This window comes from Thalassophryne amazonica, chromosome 4 (genome assembly GCF_902500255.1).
Source record: "Thalassophryne amazonica chromosome 4, fThaAma1.1, whole genome shotgun sequence".
In the NCBI taxonomy this organism is placed as follows: Eukaryota; Metazoa; Chordata; class Actinopteri; order Batrachoidiformes; family Batrachoididae; genus Thalassophryne; species Thalassophryne amazonica.
Genome location: NC_047106.1, coordinates 16910484 through 16932870, shown reverse-complemented (window position 1 = coordinate 16932870; position 22387 = coordinate 16910484). Strand labels below are relative to the sequence as shown.

Genomic DNA, 22387 nt, shown 5'->3' with positions numbered 1-22387 from the left:
TGCGCAGTCGGAATGACAGACTCATTCAAGGTGGAGGTGGGATTACACCAAGGATCAGCTCTGAGTCCTTTCTTGTTTGCAGTGGTGATGGACAGGTTGACGGATGAGATCAGACAGGAGTCCCCATGGACTATGATGTTTGTGGGTGGAGAAAGGTGGCAGGAGTGATTTGTGACTGAAGAATATCAGCAAGGGTGAAGGGGAAAGTTTACAAAACAGTAGTGAGACCAGCTATGTTGTATGGTTTACAGACAGTGGCACTAACAAAAAGACAGGAGGCAGAGCTGGAGGTGGCAGAGCTGAAGATGTTGAGATTCTCTTTGGGAGTGACAAGAATGGACAAGATTAGGAATGAACATATCAGAGGGACAGCTCAGGTGGGACGGTTTGGAGACAAAGTCAGAGAGGCGAGATTGAGATGGTTTGGACATGTGCAGAGGAGGGACCCAGGGTATACAGGGAGAAGGATGCTGAGGATGGAGCCACCAGGCAGGAGGAGAAGAGGGAGACCAAAGAGGAGGTTCATGGATGTGCTGAGAGAGGACATGCAGGTGTTTGGTGTGACAGAGGAAGATACAGAGGACAGGGTGAGATGGAAACGATTGATCTGCTGTGGTGACCCCTAACGGGAACAGCCGAAAGACAAAGAAGAAGACATGAGCAACAGCTCTGTGAAATGAGGTGGGCTTCATAGATAATTGGCAAAGCTTCTGGGGAAAACCTGGTCTTGTTACGAGAGACGGCATCCATCCCACTTTGGATGGAGCAGCTCTCATTTCTAGAAATCTGGCTAATTTTCTTAAAACCTCCAAACCGTGACTATCCAGGGTTGGGACCAGGAAGCAGAGTTGTAGTCTTACACAACTCTCTGCAGCTTCTCTCTCCCTGCCATCCCCTCATTACCCCATCCCCGTAGAGACCGTGCCTGCTCCCAGACCACCAATAACCAGTAAAAATCTATTTAAGCATAAAAATTCAAAAAGAAAAAATAATATAGCACCTTAGATTAGAACATTAGATCTCTCTCTTCTAAGTCCCTGTTAGTAAATGATATAATAATTGATCAACATATTGATTTATTCTGCCTTACAGAAACCTGGTTACAGCAGGATGAATATGTTAGTTTAAATGAGTCAACACCCCCGTCACACTAACTGCCAGAACGCTCGTAGCACGGGCCAAGGCGGAGGATTAGCAACAATCTTCCATTCCAGCTTATTAATTAATCAAAAACCCAGACAGAGCTTAATTCATTTGAAAGCTTGTCTCTTAGTCTTGTCCATCCAAATTGGAAGTCCCAAAAAACAGTTTTATTTGTTATTATCTATCGTCCACCTGGTCGTTACTGTGAGTTTCTCTGTGAATTTTCAGACCTTTTGTCTGACTTAGTGCTTAGCTCAGATAAGATAATTATAGTGGGTGATTTTAACATCCACACAGATGCTGAGAATGACAGCCTCAACACTGCATTTAATCTATTGTTAGACTCGATTGGCTTTGCTCAAAATGTAAATGAGTCCACCCACCACTTTAATCATATCTTAGATCTTGTTCTGACTTATGGTATGGAAATTGAAGACTTAACAGCATTCCCTGAAAACCCCCTTCTGTCTGATCATTTCTTAATAACATTTACATTTACTCTGATGGACTACCCAGTAGTGGGGAATAAGTTTCATTACAGTAGAAGTCTTTCAGAAAGCACTGTAACTAGGTTTAAGGATATGATTGTTGTGAAAGTGTAGGAACACGGACCCACAACAGGGGGCGCAAATGAACGGGCAATGGAGGAGTCAAATAACACTGTTTTTACTGTTGTGAAAACAGGCACAACAACACAGCCGATTACAATATTGAGACTGAGTCCAATAACAACGGTGTCGTGTGGGCAGGCTCGACGATAGGAGACGTCTGTCCAAGTCGAACCGGAACCAACCCGATTTCCTCTGCCACCGAACCCCGGGAATACTGGAGCCGCCAAGTCCCGAATTCCCGGTGGCCACTGCCTCCGCTCGTCGGATCTGGTACTGCTGGCAAGGAACAAAAACAGTCAGGTGTGGATGCGGCTGCACCCAGCAACACGGAGGGTGGAGAGTCCACCTCCACCTCTCGTTAACAACAATACAGGAGTTGTAGGAAGATGAGTACTTATCCAACTGTTGTCCAGTAGTCAGCTGTCCTACGAATACTCAACAAGAAATACAACAATGGTTATTTATATGTTTGGGCTGAGAGTGTTACCTCTTTGATAAGGCGATATCTCGGCAAATGAGGTGAAGATGCCGTCCTGCTGATATACCTCCCGGTTGATTGGAATCAGCTGTCTCCAGTGATGGGTGACAGCTGTCATCCTGGCTGCTCCTGTAGGGCGGCAGCGCCCTCCGGTGCCTGGAGCCCGCACTCCAGGCAGGGCGCCCTCTAGTGGTGGTGGGCCAGCAGTACCTCCTCTTCAGTGGCCCACACAACGATTCCTTCTTTATGTTATCCAATGCCATATACCAACACAGTGCAGAGTAGCTACCTAAACTCTGTGAGTGAGATAGATTATCTCGTCAGTAGTTTTATATCCTCATTGAGGACAACTTTGGATGCTGTAGCTCCTCTGAAAAAGAGAGCCTTAAATCAGAAGTGCCTGACTCCGTGGTATAACTCACAAAATCGCAGCTTAAAGCAGATAACCTGTAAGTTGGAGAGGAAATGGCATCTCACTAATTTAGAAGATCTTCACTTAGCCTGGAAAAAGAGTCTGTTGCTCTATAAAAAAGCCCTCCGTAAAGCTAGGACATCTTACTACTCATCACTAATTGAAGAAAATAAGAACAACCCCAGGTTTCTTTTCAGCACTGTAGCCAGGCTGACAAAGAGTCAGAGCTCTATTGAGCCGAGTATTCCTTTAACTTTAACTAGTAATGACTTCATGACTTTCTTTGCTAATACAATTTTAACTATTAGAGAAAAAATTACTCATAACCATCCCAAAGACATATCATTCTCTTTGGCTGCTTTCAGTGATGCCGGTATTTGGTTAGACCATACCTGTGCAAACTGCGGCCCGGGGGCCACATACGGCCCTTTGCATGTCTCTGTCCGGCCCTCATGAGGTCTGTGATTATTATTACATATATTAAAAATGTCAAGCTTGTGTGTTGCAAATCAGAGAGGTTTATTTAGGTATATTTAAATATTTACATATTATTACAATAATAAAAATGACCTATAAAAGCTATTAAATAGGTAATTTTTTGTAAAAAATTTGTAATGGGAGACAGCCAAGTTATCGATGGTGTGGCCCTCGGACATAATTCAGGTTCCCTATGTGGCCCCTTGTAAAAATTAATTGCCCACCCCTGGGTTAGACTCTTTCTCTCCGATTGTTCTGTCTGAGTTTTTTTCATTAGTTACTTCATCCAAACCATCAACATGTTTATTAGACCCCATTCCTACCAGGCTGCTCAAGGAAGCCCTACCATTAATTAATGCTTCGATCTTAAATATGATCAATCTGTCTTTATTAGTTGGCTATGTACCACAGGCTTTTAAGGTGGCAGTAATTAAACCATTACTTAAAAAGCCATCACTGACCCAGCTATCTTAGCTAATTATAGGCCAATCTCCAACCTTCCTTTTCTCTCAAAAATTCTTGAATGGGTAGTTGTAAACAGCTAACTGATCATCTGCAGAGGGAATGGTCTATTGAAGAGTTTCAGTCAGGGTTTAGAATTCATCATAGTACAGAAACAGCATTAGTGAAGGTTACAAATGATCTTCTTATGGCCTCAGACAGTGGACTCATCTCTGTGCTTGTTCTGTTAGACCTCAGTGCTACTTTTGATACTGTTGACCATAAAATTTTATTACAGAGATTAGAGCATGCCATAGGTATTAAAGGCACTGCGCTGCGGTGGTTTGAATCATATTTATCTAATAGATTATAATTTGTTCATGTAAATGGGGAATCTTCTTCACAGACTAAGGTTAATTATGGATTTCCACAAGGTTCTGTGCTAGGACCAATTTTATTCACTTTATACATGCTTCCCTTAGGCAGTATTATTAGACAGCATTGCTTAAATTTTCATTGTTACGCAGATGATACTCAGCTTTATCTATCCATGAAGCCAGAGGACACACACCAACTAGCTAAACTGCAGGATTGTCTTACAGACATAAAGACATGGATGACCTCTAATTTCCTGCTTTTAAACTCAGATAAAACTGAAGTTATTGTACTTGGCCCCACAAATCTTAGAAACATGGTGTCTAACCAGATCCTTACTCTGGATGGCATTACCCTGACCTCTAGTAATACTGTGAGAATCTTGGAGTCATTTTTGATCAGGATATGTCATTCAAAGCGCATATTAAACAATATGTAGGACTGCTTTTTTGCATTTGCGCAATATCTCTAAAATTAGAAAGGTCTTGTCTCAGAGTGATGCTGAAAAACTAATTCATGCATTTATTTCCTCTAGGCTGGACTATTGTAATTCATTATTATCAGGTTGTCCTAAAGTTCCCTGAAAAGCCTTCAGTTAATTCAAAATGCTGCAGCTAGAGTACTAACAGGGACTAGAAGGAGAGAGCATATCTCACCCATATTGGCCTCTCTTCATTGGCTTCCTGTTAATTCTAGAATAGAATTTAAAATTCTTCTTCTTACTTATAAGGTTTTGAATAATCAGGTCCCATCTTATCTTAGGGACCTCATAGTACCATATCACCCCCAATAGAGCGCTTTGCTCTCAGACTGCAGGCTTACTTGTAGTTCCTAGGGTTTGTAAGAGTAGAATGGGAGGCAGAGCCTTCAGCTTTCAGGCTCCTCTCCTGTGGGAACCAGCTCCCAATTCGGATCAGGGAGACAGACACCCTCTCTACTTTTAAGATTAGGCTTAAAACTTTCCTTTTTGCTAAAGCTTATAGTTAGGGCTGGATCAGGTGACCCTGAACCATCCCTTAGTTATGCTGCTATAGACGTAGACTGCTGGGGGTTCCCATGATGCACTGAGTGTTTCTTTCTCTTTTTGCTCTGTATGCACCACTCTGCATTTAATCATTAGTGATTGATCTCTGCTCCCCTCCACAGCATGTCTTTTTCCTGGTTCTCTCCCTCAGCCCCAACCAGTCCCAGCAGAAGACTGCCCCTCCCTGAGCCTGGTTCTGCTGGAGGTTTCTTCCTGTTAAAAGGGAGTTTTTCCTTCCCACTGTCGCCAAGTGCTTGCTCACAGGGGGTCGTTTTGACAGTGAGGTTTTTTTGTAATTATTGTATGGCTTTGCCTTGTAATATGAAGCGCCTTGGGGCAACTGTTTGTTGTGATTTGGCGCTATATAAATGAAATTGATTTGATTTTTGATTTGGTGACATTCCTGCTGTCAGCATGCCAATTGCACATTCCCTCAAATCTTGCGACATCTGTGGCATTGTGCTGTGTGATAAAACTGCACCTTTCAGAGTGGCCTTTTATTGTGGGCAGTCTAAGGCACACCTGTGCACTAATCATGGTGTCTAATCAGCATCTTGGTATGGCACCCTGTGAGGTGGGATGGATTATCTCAGCAAAGGAGAAGTGCTCACTATCACAGATTTAGACTGGTTTTGTGAACAATATTTGAGGGAAATGGTGATATTGTGTATGTGGAAAAAGTTTTAGATCTTTGAGTTCATCTCATACAAAATGGGAGCAAACCAAAAGTGTTGCGTTATATTTTTGTTGAGTGTAAAAAAGTCTTAGAATTCCTCAAATTCTTAGACATTTCTCAGAATTTTCTCTTGGTAAGATGAAAGTTGTCTGCAAAGCACCTTAGGCCTTAAGAACGCTCCTAAGGTGCCAAACTGGTAAGCGTAGTGAGGAGGACTTTTAAGAATCCTCAAGCAGACAAGCTGGTGGAAAAGACAGAGAGGGAAACAGATTTTCTCCATATGTAGGATGACAGTGAGTCCAGTAACACACGACCGGCTTGATCTACATAATTATTTATGTTAATTTACTGTCTTAATGTATTTATAAATTGTTTAAGTTGCTGTTATCATATTCACACATTAATATTATCATTATTTTTATTATTATTATCAGTATTATTGATATCATTCTGTTTTATGATTACTTCTATTTTGTGATTGGATTTTTAAATGGAACCACAATGGAAATAAGTGTTTTCACTTTATTGCGTCATGCATGTCATTTTAACATATTTACAATTATATTATGTACTTACAATGAACTTATTAATAAACTGCACGCACACTTTTAATATGTAGATAATCAGCATGTGAATGAGATTGTTCAAACATCTTCAAGCTGTGTATCAATTCATTTGTGGTGAACTGACTGTTTTTTGGCACTCTGCCACTAGGAGGTGCTCGGCATCAAACACGATACACTTTTCACTTATGGTGACAACATGGTGACACATAAGTCACTAAACCAAATTAACTACAAAAACACAATAAATCAATAACACTAACAACACTGTTAAACTACCATGACCACCAATAACAACAACATTTAAAACCCCCAAACCCAGAAATCCCATAATGCATTGCAGCCAAGAATTTACAGGTTTAGCACCGATCGCTCCTAATTAATCATGCTGAGTTTCATCATCATGACATTAATTATTTTCACGATTACGCATTTCTTAATGCAGTTATATGATGGTTGATTTTACTGTTCATTCATATGTAGGAGCAGAGTGCATTTATTTTTTTATTTCCCCTCCCTTCTGTGACAACCAATCACAGCTCTTACAGGACCACGTCATACCAAACAACAGGGTCAACCCCCGCCTCCTCACTACGATAGAAGTTTCTGTCAACTCCTTGCCAAGAGTTGCTCTCAGACAGCTCTGGGTCTCTCTGGGAGTCCTTGCCAGGATATTTTAAGCTAAATTAGGACCTCTTTGAGAGGAATTTGAGATGCACCGGCATACAAGCCCAGATTTTTAAGGACTTCCTGAACCTCAGCCATCAGAAGTGCATCTGTATGTTGTGAAAGTGCCAGACCTGTAGAGGACAGTCACTGATCTTGGCAGTGGACATGTTTCTGGGTACTTGTTTTTTAGATCAAGGGGCACCTGGGTGAAGCTCATGAATTCTTGAGGATGCTCAGAGGCGTTTGGAAATGTTGATGTCTTTGCAGGAGAATGAAGGTCCATCTTTAGGGGTCCTACTGCTGCCTGCCTGTATGGTTGTGGACTTGGAAGTCTAACCAGTGACCTAAGACAACAACGGTATGTCTTTGGTACTAGGTGGGTCCGCATCACTGATTTGCAGACTGTGTACTGTATACAGATGGTCATAATTCCTCAACAATTTTGGTAAATTTTTGGTAATTGTGCTACCTAAGTAATTATTATTTATTATTATTATTATTATTATTATTATTATTATTATTATTATTATTATTTATTTATTTATTTATTTATTTGCGAGCATACCAGACTGTGGGCGGGGCGGTACGAAATTCAACGTCAACTCCAGACGTATGACGTCGTTTTTACGTCCTTATGTCAACTCAAAATCGAAGTAGCCTTCTCTAGGCGTACACTTTATTTCTGTATTCCAATAAATATTTACATATATTTTTTTTAACATGGTGTGTTTGAAGTCACAGGAGTTTGCCGCTGCTAAGGAATACCCTTAAAGAATACTACGTATGGGACGCTTTTTCTCAAGCTAAGGCGAGAAGCTAACGCTAGCTAACCCTGCCCGAGCGCCGAGCTACCTATGGAGGAGCGCTTTAGCCTAGCTCGCTAAACCAGCGACAACTGACAAAAGGTAAACAACAAACCGCACAACTTCCTCCAGTTAAAAAGCTTACTTCATCAAGCTTTGGCATTTAACGTTTTAAAACGCCAGAAGACTGAGAGAGAAAAAGGCACATCGCAGCTACAGCGGCAACGAAAAACAGTACGAATCCTAGGCCGATGAAGCTAACTGGCTAACTGCTATGTTTATAATGTTAGTCAGATTCGAATATAAACACTGCTGGGGGCTTCACAAGCGCAATGACCTGTGCTTATAGACATCTTACGGCTCACTTTGTAGTTCTGTAGTGTTTGTCACAAAACGATAGCTTGTTAATTACTGGTTATGGTTGGGGTCTGACCTAAGTGACAAACTGTATGTATCGCTTCTCCATATATGAAAACATAATAGACATAGACTCGATCATTTATCTGATCATTTTTTTCCACCCAGTGGTTCCTAAACTTTTTCCTATTACGTCACCTGTTAGAAGCCACATAAAGTCATACCCACCAATTAAAGATGTATTTTTTAATCACCTTTTAGTGTTGAGCAAGCATGGAACAAAATGAAACCTGTTTTTATGGTCATTGCCAGACATCTGGACCTGACTCGTTATTCTTCCAGCTCCAACAGTTGCAAATGCACTGTGGGTCTAATAAGGGATTGGACTTCTAGCTCATGTTGTTGTTCTGGCACTTCTAGTTGCCCATGTCATAGTCTGCGATTGCTGTGTGCATGTGCACTTGTTGCTTTGGCACATGTGTTTTTGTCAAACTTTGTTGGATTCAACTCTTGATGTTTTAAAGTGGCTTGACTGATGTAAATTGGTTTGGGGTGGTGTCTCTGTCTGTCTGTCTGTCTTGTAGGTTGGAATCATCACTTTGTCTGTCTGTCTGTCAGTCATTCTTGACTTGAGTCTTGTAAGCACAGCACCCCCCAAAACCAGTTACTGGGTTACTGTGAATTTTCACAGTGATAGCACATCATATGAAGATGTGCTGGAAGAAAAATAATTCCCATCCAGTGTCTTGAAGGGGAGATAATCAAACTTTGTGGTTATTGATGTTTCACATGATATTGACTTAGCAAGCGCACCTCCTTCTAAACCGGTTCATGGATGTCACTCACACTTCGGAAAGCAGCAACACACTATGTGAAGATGTGCATTAAAATAAACAGTGACCATTGATCTGGCCCTATATGGCATCCAGTAACAAACCGTCATGAGTACTCTCACAAATTGGGCATACGGTCGGTAGGGTTGGGGTTAAGGTTGTGCATGAACCATGATGTTGGGAACTTTAAATAGTAATGAGTGCCATAACAGCTATTCATGGTTTGCAAATGGTGTGGTATCAGTAGCCGAAAATAAATACATTATAATGCATCACTCACTCATCTTCAACCACTACTCCAGTTAAGGGTCACAGGGGGCTGGAGCCTATCCCAGCAGTCATAGGGTGTGGGCGGGGTACCCCTGGACAGGACTCCAGTCTGTCGCAGGGCCACAAACACATAGGCGCGTTCAGCATCTCGAGCGTGCGGGGCTGATGGGAAGGCATCGGGACAAACAATGCACATGCTTGATGGCGGACGCGTATCAACGTAATATCGCTGTACCACCTGTACAATGTCCCACAACCTGTGTGTTTAGAGTGAAGTCAGATGATGTATGTACTGGCTGAAGCACTGACAGCTGCACACATGGCTTTGTTTGTCCCGATAGCCGCCGACCGGAAGCGCACGCCGCGCATGTGTACTGGGCTTGCTTATTCACACACCCGCACACACACCAGTCCAGTCCACCTAAAGCCGTGGTCACAACCCGCCGAACTTGCAGGTGCGTGCAGTCTACTTGCAAAAAACGTGGGAAAAATCTGGAGATTCGTACGTTGTAAGTACTGCCTCCTTACGGTTTTGGGAGCATGCAGACACGCCGCAGAGGTTTTAGTGGCATGCAGACTTTCACTGCGGTCGAGCTGCGGATTCACCAGGAGTACTGGGGGCGTGCGTTGACGTCTCGCTCCTTGCTCTTGCTACTGCCTTCCTACGTTTTCACAAAAACGTGGGGGCCGTGGCATCTGCAGAAAACGTACGGCAAAAAAAAAAAAAAACACATGGTAGGTTGTGACCGGGGCTTACCTGCATGTGTTTGGATGTGGGAGGAAGCCGGAGCACCCAGAGGGAACCCAAGCAAACATGGGGAGAACATGCAAACTCCACACAGAAAGGCCACAGGTGGGAATCGATCCCATGACCTTCTTGCTGTGATGCAACATTGCTAACCACTAAGTCACTGTGGGTGTCCATTATAATGCAACATATCATCATACAATCATCAATGCAAAGGTTGACCAGTTTGTTAATTCAGATATGTCATCACAAGAAAAATTTACCACTGATATATAATATATTAGGGGTGTGAATCTTTAACGGTAACGTATTTTGTGATGGTGGTTGTAGACAGTTTTAGGTTATCAGCCGTGATACTAGACAAGGGGAGGGGTTATCGTAGCATGGATTCTGACCAGACTTTTACTTTACTACATTTCTACAGCATGTAGGTCAGCATTTTTAAGGGAAAAAGTTAAATAAATATTTAAAAAGTGACTGAATGTCATTCTCTGCAGTAGGAAGTAATGTGACAGATGGGATGAATGATGTTTGGTCAGTGAGCATTTGTGTTTTTCGTCCCTGTGAAAAATGTATCCATTTCAGTTTGAAGTGTAAAACTGGAGCTTAGAGCCTTGCAGTGGCACTGTGCTGCTCTTTGTTTATGATGCTTTGCATTTTAACTTTACAGTGACTTTACATTTTTTTTTCCTCTGATCACTCCTTCCTCACTTGCAATCTCTGAGGGGTGCACCCCTATAGTTTGGAAACAGATTCCTTGGCCTGTAAAAATGTTACTTTTAAAAAAATTGGCAATGACACTGTTTAAAGCCTAAGATAGCAAGTTCAGTTGTCTTATTTTGGTGCAATCATTAACAGGCTATACACCACATGTATTCATCTTATCATGATTTAGAAAAAACATGAGAAACTGCAAATTCTCTAGAACTACAACCCCAATTCCAATGAAGTTGGATGTGTGAAATGTAAAATAAATACAGAATACATTGATTTGCAAATCCTCTTCAACCTATATTCGATTGAATACACAACAAAGACAAGATATTTAATGTTCAAACTGATAGACTTTTTTGTTTTTGTAGCAAATATTGCTCATTTGAAATGGATGCCCTGCAACACGTTCAAAAAAGCTGGGACAGGGGCAACAAAGACTGGGAAAGTTGACGAATGCTCAAAGAACATCTGTTTGGAACATTCCACAGGTGAACAGGTAACTGGAAACAGGTGAGTGTCATGATTGGGTGTAAAAGGAGCATCCCCAAAAGGCTCAGCCATTCACAAGCAAAGATGGGGCGAGGATCACCACTTTGTGAACAACTGTGTGAAAAAATATTCCAACAGTTTAGAACAATGTTTCTCAATGTTCAATTGCCAGGAATTTAGGGATTCCATCATCTACAGTCCATAATATAATCAAGAAGATTCAGAAGAATCTGGAGAACTTTCTACACATAAGCGCCAAGCCGAAAACCAACATTGAATGCCTGTGAACCTTCGATCCCTCAGGCAGCACTGCATTAAAAACCAACATCATTGTGTAAAGGATCTTACTGTGTGGGCTCAGGAACACTTCAGAAAAACCATTGTCAGTTACCATAGTTCGTCGCTACATCTACGTCATCATAGATGTCATGTCCTCTGGACAAAGAGGAAAAAGACCATCCAGATTGTTACCAGTGCAATGTTCAAAAGCCAGCATCTGTGATGGTATGGGGGTGTGTTAGTGCCCATGACATGGGCAACTTACACATCTGTGATAGCACCATCAATGCTGAAAGGTACATCCAGGTTTTGGAGCAACACATGCTGCCATCCAAGCAATGTCTTTTTCAGGGGCGTACCCTGCTTATTTCAGCAAGACAATGCCAGGCCACATTCTGAACGTGTTACAACAGCGTTGTTTCGTAGTAAAAGAGTGCGGGTACTAGACTGGCCTGGCCTACAGATCCAGACCGGTCACTCGTTGAAAATGTGTGGGGTATTATGAAGTGCAAAATATGACAACGGAGACTTCAGACTGTTGAACAACTGAAGTCGTTCGTCAAGCAAGAATGGGAAAGAATTCCACCTACAAAGCTTCAACATTAGTGTCCTCAGTTCCCAAAAGCTTATTGAGTGTTGTTAGAAGTAAAGGTGATGTAACACAGTGGTAAACATACCAGTGTCCCAGATTTTTTGAAATGTGTTGCAGGCATCCATTTCAAAATGAGCAAATATTTGCACAAAAACAATAAAGTTTATCAGTTTGAACATTAAATATCTTGTCTTTGTGGTGTATTCAATTAAATATAGGTTGAAGAGGTTTTGCAAATCATTGTATTCTGTTTTTATTTGCATTTTTCACAACGTCCCAACTGCATTGGAATTGGGGTTGTAGGAAAGTTTTTTTAATCGTTTACATACCCATTATTACAGTAGCTGGCTATGATTAATTGAGTATTTCTTCTTATTGTGTGTTTCAACCTAATGCATTAGTCAAATATGTTATAGGCTGGGCACGACCCAGTATTACTGAGCTGAATTGTAGAGCCCGACTGATATCGGCCGGCCATTATTATCAGCCGAAATAAGCCCTTTTCAAAGTACTCACTATTGGCCGAAATTTTGCAGATAGAATGCCAATTAATTCTCATAACAGAACAGTTACTGCAACGTTTGTGTCGGCAATGTAAAATGTCCTTGCACTGTTGTCCAGTAGATGGAGCTCTGACTCCATGCAACTGAGAACTGCTTACACACCCTGCTTAAATGTTTTCTTCACCGGCCCCCATATTTCGCCGTCACAATGCACTGATCGGCTGACAAAATCATACAAGTAAGTTTATAAGGATGTTGTTTGTAATAACTTGCGATTACATTCACCCCACATTGCAGTTCAACTCAGTTTGGTTACTCAGTTTATGTAGTAATGTGTCAATGTGCTTCATTGTGTCGGTCACGCTTTTTATTAAGCTTACGTTGTGTAGACCTTATTTCTCGCATGAAAAACTTTCGTTTACTGCTAAGAGGTTGAAACATTCAGATTCACTGTCGTCCGGAAGGGCTCTGGGAATTACTGCCGTTCGCCATTAAACCTCTGGGGCCGACAACGTCGTATACGACGGCTGGGACCAAGCTTTACTAAATTGTAAATAACTTTTTAATGATATGAGATAGAAATTTACTTTTTTTTTTTTTTTTTTTTGCTGAAAAGTTAACTCCGCAGACTTTCGATCCACCATCGGCCATCTTGGTACTCCTCATAGAAGAGTGTGATGACGTGGGCAATGTGAGTGTCCAATCGGAATTGGTTCTCTGTCACATGGTTTTCCAAAATCCAATCATAGGGCAGATTACCTCATGTGATTATGGCGAAGATCGTTTTCAGGAGTGATATCTTACTAGTTGGCCCGTTTGAATAGCCCCCTAACTGCTGCAATTGCATTTTTTTTTGAAGTTGAAATTCTTCTCTGTTATAAAGTTATCAATATGAGGACAAAGATTCAGCTTTTAGCCCATACCTTTTGTTAAGGGTCCAAAAAAGAACATTTTGTTCATTTAAATAATAAATAATAATATCGGCTGATTTATCGGCTAGCAGCAAATCAGCCGATTTATTGATTATCTGCATTTTTTCATCCAGATATCGTTATCGGCACCGGCCTCAAAAAATCAATATCGGTCGGGCTGTACAGTGAATTGTTATCATTTGAATGTGTATTTGTGATACCTGCCTTTGTACTGATAATGTTATTTATGCAGATCATATATGGGGAAATGTATGTCCAATACTAACCTAACTGGTGATTTAGAAACTCATAAAATAACATCCACGGTTTTAATGTAGAAGAAGAGTTTCAGCACCTGGGTCTATGATTGTCCTGGACCAATATTGATTTACCAAGACCAGTATCCAGGCTTTCATTGATTTCGTGACTTGGCCATCAGACATGTATCTGTATGTGGCAAAAGTGTTGAACATTCACTTGAATGAGTAGATCTATTCTCTGTCTGTTTGTTGATTTGATAGGACTGGCATGATGTGATCCTGAACATACCAGAGTGAGAAAGTCCATTTTCCTCTTTGTGTCTTTTTTCACACGATCTGACACACTTTCCACCTTCATCTCATCAGACCTCTTCCAAGTACCAACGCAGTGTCCCTGACTGCAATTTGCTTCTGCATCTGAACCATGTGAGGGCCCCTCAGTCCAGTTGAAGGGGATCCCAGGACTGTTGCAAATACGACCCCGCTGTGCGGGGCCAGACTGATCCTATCTTTGTTTCCCGTACCCCTCCCTCTTCATCCAAACATTCCCAGTCTCCTTACTGAGGAATCACGCCATGATGTTCCGAGACCAGTAGGTATCCTTACGGATTGGTTTAAGGGCTGGAACGAGTGTGAACAGACAGTGGCTCTGTTGTCCCTCCTGAAGAGGGTGTCTCGGACCCAAGCTCGCTTTTGCACATTGCCTTGAGCACTGGCTGGCAGACTGCACAGAGATCCACATCCTTGAAGCTGAGGCCAACAATGCAGGTAGATTTTTTTTTTTTAGTTTGAATTATGCCGTCTTTACTTATTTTGATATATGGTTTGATAAAACCAGCAAAACATATTAAATCAATAATGAAACATGGCAAAAAGAATTAACCTTTTTCCCTGTTGGTCTTTTGCGATTAGTGATTGTTAGCCGGTGGCACCAAGAGCCGACAGAGAAAGTGGTGTCCTTGCTGCTGTCCCACCTTCCCCTGCTGCAGCCACGGAACAGTGAGGCCAAATGTGAGTACATGAAGTTGCTGCAGAAGGTGTTGAGCCACACTATTGAAAGTAGCCTGTTTGTGGAGGAGAGCAGACAGCTGCTGTCGTACGCTCTCATTCACCCTGCCACCACGCTGGATGATCGCACGTCTCTGGCCATGTGGCTCAACCACCTGGAAGAGCACCTATCCAGTGGCTATGCACCATCCTCACGTACTCCATCGAGCCCCTATCACCCTCGCCAGGGCTCAGACGAGTGGCCCAACTCTGGTGAGGTTCTGGACCCTGGACTGGCCTGGCATGACAAATCCCCTTCCTCCAGCACGTCTCCAGCAGGCCAGAATGGACACCTTCCTTTCCCAGGCCGGATGTCTTCTCCCATCAACAGCAATAGCACAGGTAATGTTCCCATTTTCATCTCTCTTTACAAGTAGGAAGCAGTCATGGAGACGTACTGTGACCTGGGAATTTGAGAGCATTGTGCACTTTTGCAATACTCTCACACATTGAGCTTAATTTATTTATTACATCGACTGATTTGGTTCTATTTTTGCTCTCATTGGCAGACTGGTTTTGTAGTGGGATTACTCAGTGTAATAGAGTGATCTGCATGAAACACAGTGAAACAAGTTGAGCTGGGACTGGAATATATGCTGGTGGAACATCCAGACTGTGTTAATGTTTTCACACCACATACACAGTTGGCATATTTGGAATTGTACTTGCAACCATATTTGACATTAGTAATATTTTTCTACTTTTCTGTGGATCATGGTGAACAAGTTGTCTGCTGGGTTTTGTTTGTCATGTAATTTTAAAGTTTTAGCACAGTTTAAACTGCGGTGTGTATTGTACATTTACAGGAAATGTTTTCAAGCTGTGAGAAAGAACAGACAAGACTTTCACACTCAGTTGCATTGTAATCACAAAGTGGAACATAGACAAATAAATAAATAAATAAAAAACAGTTATCCATAATGAATTAATTAAAAGTAAATTAATTAATACATTCACCAAGTTTCATGTAATAGTTACTGTGCTCTCTAGACTATAAGTCATGTTTTTTTTTTTTTTTAGCTAGTTTGCAAGGTCCTGTAACTAATGTTTTCTAAAGCACCTTGTATGAAGAAAAAAATGCTGTATTATCATCTATGGCATGAGGACAAAATGGCACTGTTTACATGCGTGACAGGCCGCTCCTGAATACTGAATGAATTGCTTTGATTCACACTCTGGAGTACAAACCATTTTCCTGGATGCAATCTGCTGTAACAACAAGAAGAAGCAGGTCTGAAAGAAGATGTTCTTTGTCTTTGAGAACTTTGTCTTTGGGACTAAAGTGCAGAAGTCCCAGAGAACAAAGACACCAGACAGACAGGAGACGAAGACAAAAAGGGGGTGTCTCTCCCTTTTTTAGCAGGAGTAGGGGAAAAATTACAGAGGATCTTCAGACAGCACAAAATCCCAGTTTACTTTAAACCTGTTAACACCCTGAGACAGAAATTAGTTCACCCTAAGGTCAGGATCCCTAGTTACAAACAGAGCAATGTAGTGTATTCTATCAGATTTCATGAAAACTGTAACGAACACTACATAGATGAGACTAAGCAGCCGTTAAACAAAAGGCTATACCAGCACTGCAGAGAGGGCGCCAGTGGACATCAGTCTGCAGTTCATCTCCACCTTAAAGACATTAACCACACATTTGAGGACAAGTAAGTTAAAATCATTACTGTCTTTGGGTTACGATTACTTAGTTGGAAAGTAAGTAAAGTGAAGTTTGACAAAACTCTGAGCACATTGGGGACATTCTGTAAAGGATATCTTGGTTGCCGGTCTGGAAGTTCATCTCTCAGTGCATCCAGAGTGATATCCTGAAAAAGGAAAGTAAAACAACTTTTTGCTTCGAATGTAACAAATGAGAAAGAAAAAAAAAAATCACAAAATTTGACTTGCCTCATATTCTCTTCAAGGACGACACGCTGTTGCTTCATGTCTATTTTAACTGAGAAATTTATATGATTCCAACTATTATTCTGCTCTCATGTCTTTCATGTTGCCACTTTATATGTGATGTATTGCTTACTTACTTAACATGGCAGCATTGTTGGTTTCTTTTCGAAATCGAAACTTTTTCAGTTTATCTTTCAGGCTTTCGTCCACCTCACACACGACAAGAGAACTCGACTTTGACATGCAAACAGAAACGTATTCAAGATGAGTATTACTCGATCAAATATCGAAAATGCTCCTGTGCCCCTAAAACAGAAACAAATAACGCTTGCTCTTCAGAAAATGTGAAATTCTTTGTCTGCTCTCCAAAGTCACACTAAACATTGAAGCACTTTTGTTGCAGTTTGTGACACTGAAAGCAGCAGGAAATGTTTTTCAAGCAGCATGAAAGAGCAATTTCCTGTCTAAAAGAAAAAGAGCGACAGTCGAATAGGGTTCAGATTACAGCTGCATATATATATATATATATATATACCGGGTATGTGCATATAAGTGTGAGAAGCAGTACATGTCGACAACAGGGCATAAACTTTCAAGCGGTTGCATCAGTTTGTCCTACCATCCTCAAAGAGTCCGGTTCTACCTTGCAGTCTTCACCACCTTGCAGAAATGACTTGTTACCAACAGCCTGCAACAGACTGACAGCTGCTGCTGAACAAGATCCGCCTTAAGATGGATGGAGTAACGCTTCCCCTTTTCAAACTAAGCAATCAAAGCACGCATGTACCCAGGGAGAGATGTCAGCGAATACTCATGCAAGTCTTAGATGGAATTATGTAAACTGTGTATCATTCAAATGCTTGTCACTTTTTACATTGTGCAAAGAGATTTTTGTTTGGGTTTAAGAACACTTAGTGATAGTCTCTAAAAAAATATTAGCAGTGCTTGCAGCCTCTGTTGGTTTTTGCAAAGTGTCTGATTCAGTTGATCGGACTGCTCTCTGGGAAATCCTGAGAATTCATGGGATCTCCAAGAAGTTGCTGGACATCATAGCCACCCTGCACAGGGATGCTGTGAGTGCTGTATGGAGTGAAGGCAGAGATTCGGCGTTTTTCCAAGTGAAAACTGGTGTTCCCCAGGGATGTGTTCTGGCACCTCCACTGTTCAACACTTGTATGGACTGGGTGTTGTGGAAACCAGCGACTTAGGTGCTTTTGTTGGCGAGGAAATGTTTACCTTGACTTTGTGGACTGTGTCGGGATCTTTGCAGAATCAGTTGATATTCTAATTGCAGCACTTGAGAAGCTGAGTCAGGAATCGAATGTGTGGGTTTGAGATTGTAATGATCACGACTAAGATCCAGGGACTGTATGCACAAAACACCCTAAGGCTAAAAATAGCTCCTAGTGACGTTATTCTTTTTTTATTTTATCTTTATTGAGCCCAACAAGTTTTATACAATGTTGGATATTTCTTTTTTGTTATATATTTGCAGGTTTCTGAAAGATAGAAAAAGCAAAGAAAGGAAAAAAGAAAACTTAATCATAGAGAGAAGAACTGTCAGAATTTTCCATCTGTATCCATTGCCTTTAACCATTAACTTTAATCCTGGCAGAAGGGCTGTCATTGTTGTTGTTGGGGGGTTTGGCTGGACATTTGGGTGTTCTTTTCTTTGCTCTCCAGGTGGTATGCAAACTGATTTATTGTCTGTGGAGAAGGTGCTGGCAGAAGAGTCCTTCACCCTCAGCAACGTGATATGCAGCACCTGTGGATGATGCTCACGTGCAACCTTAAAGACTTTCAGCTGAAGCAGATAATGAGATGGCGTTCTGCATTTAAGCCATGTGTGATTCAAGCAGAATGGCCGGGAACTCGACCTTGTGATGTTCGTTTGTGAGACGCTGAGGACCGCGCCTGGGTTTGACATCATGCCTGTGAAGGAGGACGGGTGAGGGACACATGCTGTCAGCACACATCAGAGGTGATTTGATTGTCTGAATAATTGTTAACAGTAATTTGGTATTTTGTTACGCAGTATATGTGAATGATGAGAGTTGTGCAGCTTGCTTCTCATGGCCGTGACGTGCGGACTGATGATCCTCCACCTGTTGTGAGAAGCTGCTCATTTACATAAAGCTTAAATTCAGACCTGAATGTGTTGCTGATAGTGTGTGCCTTTGAAGGATATTAGTTGTAGCTGCTGACTTACCTCACCTTTTCTATCCTTCACAGAGTCGGTTTGTCGTGTCCACCTGGGGGGTGTTTGGCGGTGAACGTGAGTCCAGAGGCGCCGGGCTTCGATCCCTTTGGGCGCTGGAGAGCGCGCCGTCCTTCACTCCGCCAGACAGACGCGTTTTAAGTTTGTACACCGAGTATTGCACAAAAGGGGGATAATAAATTGTTTTGTTATTGGAACCACTTTCTGGTTATTTCAGCTCTGGGTTCAGTCAGACGCAGGTCCGCTCCTCAACCCGCATCGACACATAACAGTCATATAGAGCTTGCAATGTGTCAATGATCGACTTATGAAAGCCAAATTTTGCTAATACTTTATACAGAAAAGACCACCTAACAGAATCTAAAGCCTTCTCTGCACCCAGGCTTATAAGTATTGCCTCTGTGTCATTTTGTGTGAATTAGAACAGGTAGAAGCTTGTCTGTTCTAGTATTCCTAGTGACGTTATTCTACACTCAACAAAAATATAAACGCAACACTTTTGGTTTTGCTCCCATTTTGTATGAGATGAACTCAAAGATGGGCAGCACGGTGGCTTAGTGGTTAGCACTGTTGCCTCACAGCGAGAAGGTTGTGGGTTCAATTCCCGTGGCCTTTCTGTGTGGAGTTTGCATTTCCCCGTGTTTGCGTGGGTTTCCTCCGGGTGCTCCGGTTTCCTCCCACATCCAAAGACATGCGGGTTAGGTGGATTGGCATCTTTAAATTGTCCTTAGGTGTGTGTGGGTGTGTCTGTGTTTGTTTGTCTATTTGTGGCCCTGCGACAGACTGGCGTCCTGTCCTGGGTGTACCCCGCCTCGCGCCCTATGACTGCTGGGATACGCTCCAGCCCCCCGCGACCCTTAATTGGACTAAGCGGTAGAAGAGAATGAATGAATGAACTCAAAGATCTAAAACTTTTTCCACATACACAATATCACCATTTCCCTCAAATGTTGTTCACAAACCAGTCTAAATCTGTGATAGTGAGCACTTCTCCTTTGCTGAGATAATCCATCCCACCTCACAGGTGTGCCATATCAAGATGCTGATTAGACACCATGATTAGTGCACAGGTGTGCCTTAGACTGTCCACAATAAAAGGCCACTCTGAAAGGTGCAGTTTTGTTTTATTGGGGGGATACCAGTCAGTATCTGGTGTGACCACCATTTGCCTCATGCAGTGCAACACATCTCCTTCGCATAGAGTTGATCAGGTTGTCAATTGTGGCCTGTGGAATGTTGGTCCACTCCTCTTCAATGGCTGTGCGAAGTTGCTGGATATTGGCAGGAACTGGTACACGCTGTGGTATACGCCGGTCCAGAGCATCCCAAACATGCTCAATGGGCAGTGTTGTGAAAAGTAACTTTGACAAGTTACTTTTTTAGTTACTTTTTTAGTTGCTTTATACAGTTGCTTTATGCAGTTACTTCATTAGCAGCATTATGCAATTACTTTATTAGAATCTGCCGAAAACTTGCAACTGATAAGTATGTAACTAACAGGTAACGAGTAATGTAACGTGGTTACTCGTAGATTGAGCAATTCAGCAAAGTAACTCATCTGCAAAGTAACTAATAGTTACTTTTCATGAGTAGATAAAGTCTTAAAAATAACCAATTAGATTATGAGTAACTTTATTAATACATTCAGCATGTTTGTGTGGGCTGCCAGAAGAGGAGGTACTGCTGGCCCACCACCAGAGTGCGCCCTGCCTGAAGTGCGGGCGTCAGGCACTAGAGGGGCGCTGCCGCCACAACACAGCCCGGGGTGACAGCTTCACTCATTATCTCATGACAGCTGTCATCCATCTACACTTCATCATTCCACTCCATAAAAAAACCAGACGTCATCTCCACTCGTTGCTGAGATATCATCTACCTGTTGAAGGTAATATTCTCAGCCTTAACATAAACTGTGTCTTAGTCTGAACTCTTTTTTGCAGACCGCTTTCCTGTGGTGTTCCTTATCTGAGAGATTGGCGTTTGGTGTGATCAGCGACGGCTTTGCTTCACACCCCAACCAGATAAGTTGTTAGACAGGAGCTGCACGAGTGTGTATTAGAGGTGGAGGTGGAATTCCCACCATTGTTGTTACTGGGTGTGCACGCACCCACATCTGACTGTTTTTGCTCCTCGCCAGCAGTACCAGATCCGACACTCGGAGACGGTGGCCACCTGGGACTCGGACTTGGCGGCTCCATATTCTCCAGGTTCGGTGTCGGAGGAAATCGTGTGGGTTCCGGTGTCTTCTCAGGACAGACGTCTTCCTATCCTCGAGCCTGCCCACACGTCACCTTTGTGGATTGACTGTTGCATCAAATTCTGTAATCCTCTGTGTTTTGTTGTGCTCTTTCACAACAGTAAAGTTTCATAGTCGACTCTTTCATTGTCCGATCATTTACGGCCCCCCTGTTTGGGGTCCGTGTCACTACACTTTCCCAACACAGCAGCTGCCGACAAGGTGTCCGCAGCTGCTAATGAAACTAACTGTGGGAAGTAACTGTAAAATATAACTGTATAAATTAACTAATGAAGTAACTTTCCCAAATTACTTTCCCCAACACTGTCAATGGGTGACATGTCCGGTGAGTATGCCGGCATGCAAGAACTGGGACATTTTCAGCGTCCAAGAATTGTGTACAGATCCTTGCAACATGGGGCCGTGCATTATCCTGGCTGCAACATGAGGTGAATGTTCTTGGATGTAATGGCACAACAATGGGCCTCAGGATCTCCTCACGGTATCTCTGTGCATTCAAAATGCCATCAATAAAAATGCACCTGTGTTCTTCGTCCATAACAGACGCCTGCCCATACCATAACCCAACACCGCCACCATGGGCCACTCGATCCACAACATTGACATCAGAAAAACCGCTCACCCACACGACGCCACACACGCTGTCTGCCATCTGCCCTGAACAGTGTGACCGGGATTATCCGTGAAGAGAAGACCTCTCCAACGTGTCAAACACCAGTGAATGTGAGCATTTGCCCACTCAAGTCAGTTACGACGACGACTGCAGTCAGGTCGAGACCCCGATGAGGACGACAAGCATGGAGATGAGCTTCCCTGAGACGGTTCTGACAGTCTGTGCAGAAATTCTTTGGTTAGCAAACCGATTGTTTCAGCAGCTGTCCGAGTGGCTGGTCTCAGACGATCTTGGAGGTGAACATGCTGGATGTGGAGGTCCTGGCTGGTGTGGTTACACGTGGTCTGCGGTTGTGAGGTTGGTTGGATGTACTGCCAAATTCTCTGAAACGCCTTTGGAGACGGCTTATGGTAGAGAATTAACATTCAATACATGAGCAACAGCTCTAAACTCAGCCACATGGGGTGTGCAGCCAGTACATTCTGAGTGCCGTCCCAAGCCCTGATAAATGAGGAGGGTTGTGGTCAGGAAGGGCATCCTGCGTAAAACAAGCCAACCGAACTATGCAGACTCAGAATCGAATTCCCATACCGGATCGGTCACGGCCCCGGGTTAATAACGTCCGCCACCGGTGCTATTGCCCAACAGGGTGCCGGTGGAAATTGGGCTACTGCTGGGCGAAGATGACGAAAAGGAGGGAGAAAACGTTGCCATGAACAGCGGGAGAA

At 42.6% G+C, this 22387-nt stretch overlaps 1 protein-coding gene and 1 long non-coding RNA gene across 2 annotated transcripts; one reads left to right on the top strand and one right to left on the bottom strand.

Moving 5' to 3' along the window:
• The first annotated feature begins 14206 nt into the window (after positions 1-14206).
• On the top strand, positions 14207-15052 carry LOC117509329 (protein Smaug homolog 2-like). The gene is made up of 3 exons (XM_034168989.1): positions 14207-14220; positions 14296-14396; positions 14541-15052. Exons 1-3 carry the CDS (start codon positions 14207-14209, stop codon positions 15050-15052), a joined length of 627 nt encoding a protein of 208 aa, XP_034024880.1.
• Positions 15053-16580: 1528 nt separating this feature from the next.
• Positions 16581-17292, bottom strand: LOC117509106. The gene is made up of 3 exons (XR_004560247.1): positions 17191-17292; positions 16709-16805; positions 16581-16623 (listed from the first exon to the last, which is right to left on the bottom strand). It is a non-coding gene; the product is annotated as an uncharacterized LOC117509106 (long non-coding RNA).
• Between the last annotated feature and the right edge of the window lie 5095 nt (positions 17293-22387).